The sequence below is a fragment of the Vitis riparia genome, chromosome 9 (genome assembly GCF_004353265.1).
Source record: "Vitis riparia cultivar Riparia Gloire de Montpellier isolate 1030 chromosome 9, EGFV_Vit.rip_1.0, whole genome shotgun sequence".
NCBI classification, from domain to species: Eukaryota; Viridiplantae; Streptophyta; class Magnoliopsida; order Vitales; family Vitaceae; genus Vitis; species Vitis riparia.
Window position 1 is genome coordinate 4,159,759 of NC_048439.1, and position 13,221 is coordinate 4,172,979.

Genomic DNA, 13,221 nt, shown 5'->3' on the forward strand with positions numbered 1-13,221 from the left:
ATGATATGGATTAAGCTCCACTAGAATAGCTTTGACTGAGAATGGAGTAATTCAAGCACGAGGGTTTGAGACCTGACAGGTAGGTAATTGTCTGTTGCTTCAACCTCAAGAATGTTTGTTTCGTGCCATAGAAGTTTGATTGGGAAGCGTAAAGAAACAAGTCTCTAGAATTGAATATTCCAAATTAAAAGCCACAATTTCCTTAAAGGAAAAAAAAAGGTTTTAGAGATCTTTTCAAATTTCTTTTTTCGTTAAGGCTTCTTATTATGATAAGAATCAATGGGTCATCCTTTGATTTCAAGGTTGATGAACCACAGAATACCTTGTTAGCAGTCTATCATCTCTTAAGGGTTATGCATTCTGTTCTAATAAGTAATAATGGTTGCATTCAAGTCTCTAATCACCTCACCCCGACCCGTCTCCGTTATTAACCCTTATACGTCGAAGTTTAACTTATTATAAATCAGAGCAATTCAATAAATCCATTTTTCAACTAAAGAGTTCGTTTGACAGTGTTTTTAAAAATAATTTTTATTAAACATGAAACTATTTCACACAAAACTTTTCTATTAAACTCTTTAGTAAGTCATAAGCTCTTTTAACCAATTTAGCCAATGCATAAAAGTCATCATTAAGCTTAAAAAGAGCTTTTGCCTTCTCCAAGGCGAATTTGAACAAGACCTTAGAATTGTTAAGTGTTATAAATTCGGATTTGAGCCAGGCTTGGGTTTAGGCCTGGCCTTAAGTCAGTCTGAAGGCCTTTCGCTTAGACTGAAATTTGGGGCCAAGACCAAGAGACAAGAGTTTCCCAGATATCATGTCATTATCTAGCAATCAACATTCTTAAATTACATATTAATGATAATTAGGTTACAAGAGCCAAAATTTTTAGTCATCAAACTATAGGCAAACTCTGTAGCATTGGTTTCTATCAGGGCTTTGCCTACTCACTGTTTGCAAAACTATCACTTAATCAAGCAAGTTTAGAATAACTAAATATGATATATTTTGCTAAGTCCCTGGATAAATGAACTCATCCCCATCTAGTCTTCCCTTCTTTTGGAAGTTGAAGTCTTGGGATTTGTTTTGTATCTCTATAATTTTCTATAGTTCATCTTTGCTTACTTGGTCTTGGACTCCTATATTTTTGTTGATGAATGCTGCCAAGTCCTTTGAGCTAGATTTTGTAGAAAGCTTGATCTGCCCAGCAAAATTGGTGTCATGGAATGGAAGGTTAAAATGTATCAGCAAATAAAAACAACCCAAAATGAATATATTATGAAATAGTTACCGGATTTGATTTGTCATCTGCCTTGTAAAATAAGAGTGTTGGGTAATCATCTACCTGCAAAACAAACAAAATGGAGAGCCCTTTCAGCTTCCTCGATTATGCCCACATCTGTTACTGTCAAATTTGGCAACAAGTGTCTCTGATCAATATTTTCCAGAAACTCTTTTCTTATTCCTTGTTTATTGGGATAGTGATTTGTGCTATGTGAAAGTTAAAGAACAGTGCCATAAATTTCTTCGAAAAAGGCTCACCATGGATTCAAGGTTCAGAACACAACGATAAAACTGAGTAATCTATATATGAAATTGATTGGGTTGATCAATTGGAGCAAAATGAAATCAAGAAGATGAGAATTTGTTATGGTCTGGCAAAACTTGTTTTGACATATGATAAGTTCGATCAGTTTTTGGAAACAATCCAATGTCATATTGAATACTGAGAAAAGGGAAAGTATAAGTTAAGACATTACAATCTAATGAAAAAAAACCTGGACTAGCCCAGAAGACAATATCAGGCAAAGCAATTCTATAATGGTCAAGCCCAGATATCATGGAACACTGAACGCTGGAACAGTAAAACGGGATTTATGCAGTGAGGAAAAAGAGACCCCCCTCAAAAAAAAAAAAAAAGAAACAAAAAAGATGTGTCTTGGATGATAAATCTGCTGATAACTAGAAAAGCAGCATGGTGGCTTGAGTCATTGCCTCGCACATTTGATCTGACCCCAGAAATAGACAGTAACCAGATGATAAACTCATAATCAAACTATAGATATTCTAACAGAAGATATGTCCAACTTCCAGGGCTGAATATTATTCAAAAAGAAATATCAGTTAGAATTGCACATTAAAAAGATATCAGATCTTTATTGGGCATTTGATAAAATTTACACCTCTCCATCCATTCTGTTTTGTACAGCATTTGTAATAAGCCTAGTTTGTTGTTCATAGCATCTGACTACTTGTGCCAGTAGGGTCATCCTTGAATTCCCATAAATATGAATCCAACCTTCCAATTTCATTTTTAATGGAAAATGTAATTTTATGTTCATGGCAGATTCCTGAAGAATAGATTTGAGCCTTCAAAAGTATGAAAACAAAAATGGGATGTTTTCATTCCCATTCTGTACATTTACCCCGGTTTATTTAATTGCTTTGAAAGGTAATCTTTTTACTCAAAATAACTGATTATTTGGCTACTAGTACATAGGGTTGAAACTCAATCATTATCAGAAAATTGTTAATAATAATTACCTTCAGTTTTGGATGTTCATTTGCAGAAGCATCTATCCTCGCAAAAATTAGATTATCTAACCCTTTGAAGTGCTTTGCCAACTTCTTCATCTGCTTGCTCGTGGTCTCACAATCAATGCACCAAGGACTGTATACCTGGTTTTAGGACAATCAAAGTACATCTTTTACAAAAAAAATAACCTGAAATAATAATATTCCGACAAAATTCCGAAAACTTTAGGACCACATGTGGAAGAAAATTCAGAAATAAAATCATTTTACAATTCAAGAATTTGTTTCTATGTAGATAACAGATACTATATGAAAACATATCCAAGGATTGTGGCTTCTCCTGTGCTTTCTGGGATACCATTTTCATTGCAAGAGGCTCTGCATCAGCTATTTTATTTTATTTGATAGGCTCTGCATCAGCTATTTTATTTTATCTGATAGGTTCTGCTTCAGCTATGGACACTTCAATCATCTCATACTAGGCAAAAAATAATATACAACAAACATATATTGCAATATAATTGAGCATGACGCATCCTGCTACACTTCTTTTTATGATGATCTACATTCAATATCCAACCTTAACTCCCTGACATAATGATGCACATGTCTTCAAACAGCATAAAAGCACTGTTTTGCATGATTTGTTTTTCTAACAAAATGAAGCATAACAAAAACAAATAAAGCTTAAATGTGAGCAAAGAGAATCACATATCAAAGAAAAAGAAATGCAATTAAAGAGAACGGAGAGAAGGTGTATATATGCAAACCTCAAGAAGGACATTCTTGTCACCGCTCAAAACCAAGTTATCAAATGTCTTTCCCACAACAATCTGGACACTTTCCTCTTTCTGCAATTCCAAAATCCCAAAGATTTGTGAAGAAAAAATTTCTGAGTTTTGCTAGTTATAATCTGAAAATAGATAGATAAAAAAGGCACCAACATTCTGATAATGGAAATTGAACAAGTCCACCTACATAAGATTTGAAATGAGTACATAATGCTTTTTTGTAACATTAGACTATTTGAAGACTTTATTAGCTTTCTGAACATTTGTTTAAGATATGGGAATAATAGAGATTCAAGATATGACCCCATTTGTTTGTTGCTAGTGACTATGGTGATGTCCCCAGTGTATTCCAAATTCAAGAGTTACTATGCTATGTAAATAAAATGGGCTTTTTCATGTTTCATGGAGGTTCTTCTCTAAATAAATGAAGCAACTTCAGAAGCATAAACTGACTTCTTCAAAAAAAAAATAAAAAAAAATGAAAAATTTGAATTTCAACTCTTACCCTTTATTTCCTACAAATGGTGCATTCAAAGTAAAAGAAAATAATCTGAATCATATTGTTGTTTCAAATGCATAGCTCAAAACTTGGCCAAACTACAAATTTAAAAGCAATGGATAAACTTGTCCAAGAGATAAATCTAAATATTTATCTAACAAGGAACTAGGTTTCTATATCAGCCAAAAACAAACAAACAAGGGGAAAAAAACACCACCACCAACAACAAAAACAAAATAAAACATAAAGAAAACTAAGAAGGAATCATAGAGTTGATTCAGAGTGACATCATTCTGAAAAATCAATAAATGAGACACTCACGTTATCTGGTATTGCCTGTGATCTGAAGTGTGGTGATAGAGTACCCTGCAGAAGCCCTAAGCAGAACTCCTAGAAATGCCAATTCAAAAGGACCAGTCTTAGTTTCATAAATAACCATTTCATTCAAGGCAAAATCAAAGGAAGAAAGAATGTTACTTCAATTTTGCTTGGTGTTGGATCTGACTCTAACAAATACTTTGAGCTGATTTTGTTATCAAAAGCAGTCACCTATCAGGCACACAGAAGAAACATCCATGCAGCAATTTACTTCTAAAGTTTAAGTAAATGATGTAACAGCATAATTCATAAATCAGCAGCCAAAAGAAAGATCACTTATTGAGAAACTAACTATAGTGTCTTCTGAGTCTTCAAGCCCAAACAAAGTCAAGAAGGGCTTTGCAAGGTTGTCCTCAGTAATGTCAACGTATACAATCATTATCTGTATCCATAAGATGACATCAGAAGAAATACAACAGTAAAAGGGAGGGCAGTTACCCCAATAACTTAAAAAATAGGGAGTTAACCTTGGAAACGAACTTTCTTGCAACATCCTGTAGAAGCTTAAGAAGATTCTTAAAGGCATCAGCCTTTGCAAAGACAAAAACCTGTATGAAATTGAAGATAGATCATTAAAGCCTCATAAGCATGTTTCAAATTTTTGCGATTAATATTATGCTTAACACATATGATTTTCAATAGACCATAACCAGAGAGTAAAATTTATGTTTCCAAAGGCATTGTTTATCTCTCTTTGACCCTATTATGAGCTGGATTTAATAAATGAAATGATGGTGCTTGCCATTTAGCTCTTATATAAAAAAAATCCCTTTAACTTGATAGGTAATTGATGATCAGATGACAGTCCAAAAGCAGTTCTCTGCTTCATTTTGTTGCTGACATTTTTTTTTTTTTTTTGATAACTATGGATGTCCGGTCCAGCTTACGCGCACCTGGTCTAATCCCACTGGGCTCTGAAGTTAACGACCGGGTAAACTCCAGTGGCCCTGAGGGGACTCGAACTGGTGACCATTGGGGAGCAAACCCAAGGCTGGACCAACTGAGCTACCCCTCAGGGTTTGTTGCTGACATCTTTTCAATCTACTCAGTTTTATATAAGACTGATTAAATTGTCAGTTTTGAATAACTCCTTAAATTTAATTTCACTATTTTCTCATATCTACTCCTAATTTTACAAAAATTATATTTCATACAATCTTTTTTATTGTGCATATCTCATAAGTAATGCACTTCTCAATAATTCTGAAGTTGATCCTTAATCCAGTTTGTTCTAACTAAAGCTATAACGCTAGCAAATAACATTCGAATTGGGATTTCTTCCTGGAAATGCCAACTAAGGATACGCACAAACAACATAGAAGGATAAGTGCTCAATGCTGGCCCTTGATGTAGGTGCCTAAGTTTCATTGATCACTAACCCTCTCCCCCAATTTGTTCAAATGTTATTTGTTGTTCCATAAAGTAAGCTTCAGGTTGCCCATGTTAAGCTACCCTGAAGTCTTCAATCTTTTTTGCCCAGTTTATTTATTTTTCTGTTATTTGATCACAAAGTCTAAATACCTTTGAGGAAATTTTCAGTATTTTAAGAACCTCATGCGAAGGAAATCAAGGAAGAAAAATGGAAGTGGAAGTCATAAACACCTGGAATTTGACAGGACTCGAATATACTTTGATAGAATTAAGTTCAGTCAATATGGTAACCAATGGAAACTTGTTGTAGTCCAAAAAGTCCAGTATTTGGTCCATTTCAAAGGTGCCTTCTGCAAAACCAGACAAATTCAGCATTCTTTATCTCAATAAATTCAAACAGAATTTTAAGGATTGTCCAAGCCCCCAAAAGCAATACAAATTCTAAGTGCAATTAAAAATAAGCCTGCTCAAGATGTTATACTCTGTTTAACTAAATAAAATTGGAAGTAAGAAATTATTCCAAAGAAGACCATGAAACCAAGAAAATAAAGTTCCATCTCTTGGAACCATTGAGAGTAACTGAGATAAAGTACAATAGATAGCTTGTTCGGAAAAAGTAGTATGCCACTAGCAAATTACCAACTTACCATATGTTGTGTATCTTTCCATCTCACTTTTAACAAGGCCAAGGAAAAGATTATTAGGTTTAATGTTAGGGAAGAGAACTTTGGCAACCTCGATGTCATTCACTTCAACAAACTGGATTTCATTGTGAGAAGTTGCAGCTTTTACAAACTCCTCATACTCGCGTCCCTGAAAATAAACTCCATTTAGTTTAAATAAATATCTAGAACATAATCAAACCTAAAGCAAAAACAGATTGTCAATTTTTATTTTTTATTAAAAATAATAATGCTCTAAAACCCTAACATGAAAACTAATACAATAAAAAATATTAGCCAAAAATGAAAAAGCAGAGCAAAGCTGAAAGTGACCCAATGTCAAGTGCTTGGAAAATCTATGTACAAAGGTATGACCCAAAATTTAATTCCTACTATTCTAACTATCAGTTTGCGGATGTGCTATTTCAAGTGCAGATACAGGCTGGATCATCTCTATTGTGATTATTGAGAACAAAAAAGGGGAAAAAAGAAGCAAGAAACCTGTGCAAAGTGACATTTTTGGTATTGAGCAAAAAATAGAAGATCTAGCCAACAAATCTAGATTGAGAAAAGTGATGAGCAAAATATGATTCCTCATAGCAGCCATAGAAGCTCAGATGAAGAAAATTTAATTAATATATAATATTAACAGGCTATACAAAAGGTTTCAACATCACAAAGGACTATTATTATACAATCAACAAACATACAGAGAGTGACTCAAGTGCTGCTTCTCAATACCCAGTGACGTTTCTTGTTCAGGAATTAAGGCATATAGAACTCATGAAAGATTTAGGGTTTGGATTTCAGAATCAATTTTTCAGTATATCTTAGATAACATTCAAAGGAAATTCACAAATGACATTCAAATTCACATACCACAAATTTCTTGAATAAACCAATAGCAAACATATGGTGCTTCTTAAGAAACTCTTCTGCCTCAGTTACCGAGTTTATCCTGATAACAGGTACACCAGTCTTCTTCCTTACCCATATCACTATTTCTTCCCTGATTAAAAATCAACCCCACGAAAACAAATCAGTATGAAATTCAAGTCATAGAGACACAGCACAATTAAAATAAAAATTATAGCTTGACAAACATGAGAAGAAGTCGTGTGAGATGCTTCATTTAAGTCCAATTAAGAATGGCAGCAACTATGAGAAAAAGCTGACTTAAATCAATTTGAAAGTGCTACAAGGATAAGGGGAAGGCCTAAAGAATAAAGATCTAACAGTGAGAAAAATAAATCATGACGCACATTACTAAAAGGCATGGCTAAGTTAAAACAGGGTGGCAAAAGAAGGGTCATCTGATGGGCACCATTTACTTGGGATATAAAGCTTCCTGGACTTGATACACTTCTACATAGAAAGAAGCCAGTCAGAAGGAAAATGCCGCCAAGAAAATGACTGAGAGAAATGCCATGATGGTTATCATGGCTTATTAGTTTTCTTAAAACTCATGAATTTACAGTCAACATCACAAGTTGAGTCCAAAATTAAAATTTGAACCAGATCTGAACAATCTGGGTTTCCCTATTTTCTACTTATTCTGCCAATTTTTTTTTCAAAACCCATCCAAATTAATGCAAAAAATTAATATGATCCTTTCCCCAGCCCGAATTCCAATCCAAATGTACCTGGATTTGGCTGGGTTTTCTGAATTTACATAGATTCTAAGCTGAATTGTGTCCTAGTTTGTTTCATAAAGTTCAATCCAAACCCAAATTTCAACTATATTTTCTTTTTAATTCTCCCGAACAATTCTAAATCTATGTTAATCATTTTTACATAAAATCATCATCCTGAACAACCGAACTCAATGACCAAAAAAGGAAAAAAGAAAAAAACCACAGACAGACCAAAATTCTTGGGACAATTCAATACCAATTCTAACAAAGAAAGCATATACTCACGAAGAAAAGCCACCAGTGTAAGGTTGAGAAGTCCCATTGGTGAACAGAAGCAGAGTTGGAAAGCCACTGATCCCAAGAGACGACGCCGTTTTGGGATGCCGCTCGGCATCGAGTTTGGACATCAACAGAGGACTCCCCAATTCCTTGAGCGACGTTGCCGCCTCTGCAAATTGAGGCATGAGCTCCGCACTTCTGGGGCACCAAGGGGCATAACCCAGAACTAAAACATACTCATACCCATCAATGATCCTCTTGGTGTTATCACTGTTGAGTTCAAGTACTATCCTTTGGGCTTTGACTATAACCTCAGCCTCAGTCGACTTCACATGGCTCCCTTGGTTTTGCTGCGATTCCTCCTCTTCATCCAATGCTATAAGCTCTTCAATGCCCTCAAACTCATCCTCACCATCACCGTTACCATCACTGGTCTCATAGGCAGTAATAGAGACGAAAAAACTCAGCAACAGCAAAAGGGTGACAGTCAAATAGACGAATCTTGAGGTGGGTTTTGCAGCAAACATGCTGGTTTGAACAGGGCGATGATGGTGTTTGGCTATTGAATGAGATCTGCGATGAGGCGAAATCACAAAGGTGGGGGGACTTTTGGCTTGTTAGCATGGGAGGGGCTTCAGTGAAAAGTCTTGGATCTTGATGGCATATTATGTAAAAACCATGTCTTTTTGGGGAATAAGTGTAAATTAGAATTGTTTTATTGGAAATATCATTAGGAAAAATAGCTTATTATTATTATTAATTTCCCTTTTAATTAAATTAAGTGTGACATTAATTTCAATATAAAAGATACTCTCAGTTTCCTTTTCGATAAATATTTTTAATTTTTTTATTAAAATAAATAAATTAATAAATTTACTCTTAAATTTGAAATTATGTGGGGTAACAAGATATCTTAATGAGACAAATTTGGACACCTTAAAATGGAAAAATGAGGTGTAACAATAGTTATCTCTTAATTTCAGTTTAATTGATAGCTAATAATTCTTTTTCTTTCTTTTTTAATATAAGATACTCTACATTATTTAGCATTTAAGTGGATAAGCCCGTCCTAAGTTCAAAGTTGTCTTAATTGTGGTAAATATTGGTCAATCACGGTCAACATCCTTGCTTGCATGCTTCAAGTTGCTTTTGTGTGAAAATAAAATTTTCATTCCCATCTGAATTCATCCCAATCTTGCCCTGAGTTTTTATGAACTTCTCAAACTCATTTCGACCCGTTGATCTTTATTTCAAACTCTTTTCTTTAACAAAAAAAACTCATCTCATCGTCATCCCTATCGTTACCCTTAAAAACCTACTTAAGCATTTGTTATGGGCAATATGCCAAAGACTCACTACTACTAGGTTGAGCTTTCTCATTTAAATACAAAAACATATCACCCACTTCCTACAATCCGGCCTCAACTTTTGGGTAAGCTCTGCAGGATCAACAATAATCGTTGCACCTAGCACGGTAGAATTCCCCGGTAAGGTCATTCAGGAAGTCCCTCCGAGAAGAATAAGTTCCTACGTAGATGCATTATAAAACAATAAGCCTCTTATTGGAGTCAGAGTGGACAAGAGAGGAAGGGCGCACGGGGCTACACCTCTATTATCAAATCCCTTAGATGATCAGACTGACTGCAATCTGTGTTCAAAACAGGGGAAAATATACTTCTCATCTATTGCATAGAAAACACTAACAGCATATCAAGTTCATAAACACATCACAACTATGAAGAACACATATATATTTTTATTTGCAAAAGCCCCACAGGAGAATCATATATATAAACTCTTCATAGCTATATCTATACGGCTATACCGCCGCAATTCAATCACGCAGGTTTCACGCAAATGGAAAGTTGTTCTGCTAGAAGCCGGATTCTTAACTCATGGAATGGATATCATCAGTCGTATGTACATGTATCCCTCTTGAACTTGATGGGTTTTGTCCTGATAGAGTCGATGACTAGGGGGCAAGACACTTTTCTTTTGTGCTTAGTCCTCACCAACTTCCCCACCACATCTCCCCTTGATTTGATCTCAAACTCTAATGTGAATGGATACTCAACCACATTGTTGTTGTTGGAGACTGCTAAACTCGATCCAGCCCCGTATAGGGGGACCTTGGTTCCTTCCAGGATCACCGACACCGTCCTTCGACTCTTTCTGGGCTGATAGTATTTCTTTAACTGCAGTCACAAATGTACCAAACAGCTATGATTCATTGTCACCCAAACGTTGTGGCTAAATTTGATCAATTTGATCCGGTTTTATATGTCTCTGAACGAGGGGTTCATGGACAGAATTCTCACCTGGCCAGTTGCGACAACAATCTCTGAGTAGACAAGATTGATGGGGGTGGAGCTGACATGAATGCCAAACAATGTAGCAGGGTTGTACACACTGATCCTCAATGATCCATTCAGTGTCAGCATCTTTGTTGGGACCCCAGTGGAGTCTGAGCCCTCCCCAGCATAGATATTGTTCACTGTCAAGCTCTGCAAGGATCACATACTTCATTTAACATAATACACACAAGAAAAGAACATCAAATGTAGAATCCTGAACCAAATTGTCCTAGAATGCTTGTCATAAGATTCCAAGATTTTGTTATTTCCCCATACATAAAAGATAAAAGTACAACAACGATACATGCCCTGCCACCTATTCTCAACCATGTAGATATTATCCATTTTAGACCTCAAGGATCCTTTAAAACATGTCTAGTAAGATTAAGAGAAGCTCGTGCATATATAGCTCTAGGAACTTTTCCCCTATTCAATACTGGATATCTGATGTTCGTTTACCTTTTTCCATACTTCAATGAAGGAAGACAATTGAAACAAATGCATAATCAGGCAATGAGGGAACACATTTTCATCTTAATGGGAAGAGGCAAACAATATTGTCAGTAAGCCCAATGAAAAAATTTAGCATACCTTCACGGTAACCTCAGCTTTGTAAGGCCTGCTTGCTCCCCATATAATCAGGCAAAAGACAGTGAAGAGAAGAACAAAACTAGTGAGAGCAATCAAGGCCTGGAACCGCCGAGAGAACCCCTTGTGCTCAAGTTCATCATAATTCCCCTCTTCCACAATCACATTACACTCAGGCCACCCCTTATCATTCCTTTTCCTGCTCCCCTTCCTCCCTGAAGAAGACCTGAAAATCCCTGAAAACCTACTGGCAGAAGAGTTCCTAGAGTGGCGCCCAAAAGAAGGGTGTGAAGGAGACTCCATAGGACTATTATAGATTGGAGTGGCGTGCATTGATGAAGACTTGTCCCCATCGTGGGAGTCCCTTGAAGGACTTTGTACATAGTACACTGGCCTCTTGGGGGACCTAGAAGGAGAAGATGGGGCTAAACTAGTGATATCGGACTCTGATTTTGTATGCAACATGATTTCGACAATTCAATGGAGAATTCTCGCAACTATCGAAGACCCTTCCCTATTTCTAGCAGAAATTCACTATTATAACAAATTTTCTGCAACACCCAGAAGAATTTTCAGAGGGATGTGAAAAGTTTGGAGAGAAAACAAGATTTTGAAGAGCTCAAAACACTAGAATTACCCACAGAGAAACAGAACCCAACAACCAGACAGCCTAATTTATGTATCTTCTTTGCAAATTATCACAGTAAAGGGAGAGAATTATAGCATCAAACAACTGGAATTATTGAAAAAAATGCAAGAGTTTACGATCACCTCTGATATTTTCCCGAGAAAACAGTGACGGTAAAGAGAAAATCAGACTGAATTTGAAAGCAGAAAGAAAAGAGCTAAGCTGGGCTTGACGCAGAGAGTCATCAGAAGCCACAATTCACCTCATTTTCTCTCTCTAGAACTCTGAGTATCTCTCCCACCTGTGCATGAAAGCAGGATCAGAAGCCCTGCTACAGCTGGGCTCTGTAGGCAAAGCAGCACCAACCAACAACAGTCACACATAGGCTCGGATTCCGGACCTCACTCCGGACCTGGTGTCGAGCCTGCGCCAACAGTAGGTCCGGAAATAAGTGTCGGCAGCTGAGTATGGTACTGTAATCCTCTTTGTCTTAATAGTTAAAATGTCATTGTCATGCCCCTTATAAAAGGGAAATTCTATAAAATCATTCGAATTTCACTATTCCATAAACTTTATTTAATATTTTAAATTTTATTAAAAAAAATTATAATCTGATTATTTTATCAGCGTGATTTTTATTGGTTTAAATCAATTTAAAAAAAAAAACATTAATTTATTAAATTAATTTTTATTTGTGAGTGGTTTAGAAATTTGACACAATTGAACTCATAATCGTCGACCTAATAATTTTTTTTTTAAAATTTTTTTCTAAAGTTGACAAGTGACCTAACCAGATTCTAAATTCAAAATAATTGCTTGTGTTCTGGTGCTTCTACCACCATTTCTTGTCCCGTAGGATTATAAAATCGTTTCTTTCCCGGATTGAGAAAAGAAAAATGTTATCATTCTCGAGAAAGTTTCAGATTTATTAATACAAAGGAAAGGGCAAGAGCTATGAATTATGCTCAATTCGGGAAAGTTTAGTGCTGCCCATGGGAAAGAGAAATTTTTTACTTATCACAAGTGTCATGCTTTAACCAACAAGATAAAGGGCTCGACTTTAAATTTGATTTCGATTCGATTCTTATCAAATTTGTAATTTCGTACGATAAAATCTAACTTATTTGATGAGAGTAGCAAAATGCAAGTTCGGTGTAAAATTAAGTTTAGGTTATTTAATTAAAATAATAAAATCAAAATGTAAAATTATGAAATCAAGATATAACGTGACGATGTCATTGGTGTTTAGGTAATACGGAAGACATGCATGTTGGACATTCGAGCAACTAACCTAATAATGATAACAGAAATAATTAAGGATGATATAAAATTATAAAAATGATAAAAGAGAAATCATCAAGGAGATGCACGAAATAAGCCCATAATCACAAGAATTCGTTAATATTTTCATAAATAAAAAATAATCAAAGATTAATAATGTTTTATTCTCTTAATTTATAATATAATATTTATTTTCTTTGATTTTAGGACATTTATTACAC

General features: G+C 35.4%; 2 protein-coding genes across 2 annotated transcripts; both read right to left on the bottom strand.

Moving 5' to 3' along the window:
* Window positions 1-804: 804 nt before the first annotated feature.
* On the bottom strand, window positions 805-8,776 carry LOC117922715 (protein disulfide isomerase-like 1-6). Its single transcript, XM_034840913.1, has 12 exons — window positions 8,156-8,776; window positions 7,116-7,245; window positions 6,222-6,387; window positions 5,806-5,924; window positions 4,671-4,751; window positions 4,496-4,585; window positions 4,303-4,374; window positions 4,147-4,215; window positions 3,306-3,386; window positions 2,545-2,679; window positions 1,292-1,345; window positions 805-1,200 (listed from the first exon to the last, which is right to left on the bottom strand). Exons 1-12 carry the CDS (start codon window positions 8,674-8,676, stop codon window positions 1,105-1,107), a joined length of 1,614 nt encoding a protein of 537 aa, XP_034696804.1. The 5' UTR covers window positions 8,677-8,776; the 3' UTR covers window positions 805-1,104.
* Window positions 8,777-9,798: 1,022 nt separating this feature from the next.
* On the bottom strand, window positions 9,799-12,045 carry LOC117922491. Its single transcript, XM_034840621.1, has 3 exons — window positions 11,095-12,045; window positions 10,468-10,653; window positions 9,799-10,344 (listed from the first exon to the last, which is right to left on the bottom strand). The coding sequence occupies exons 1-3, from the start codon at window positions 11,554-11,556 to the stop codon at window positions 10,060-10,062; spliced, it is 933 nt and encodes a 310-aa protein (XP_034696512.1). The 5' UTR covers window positions 11,557-12,045; the 3' UTR covers window positions 9,799-10,059.
* Window positions 12,046-13,221: the final 1,176 nt, after the last annotated feature.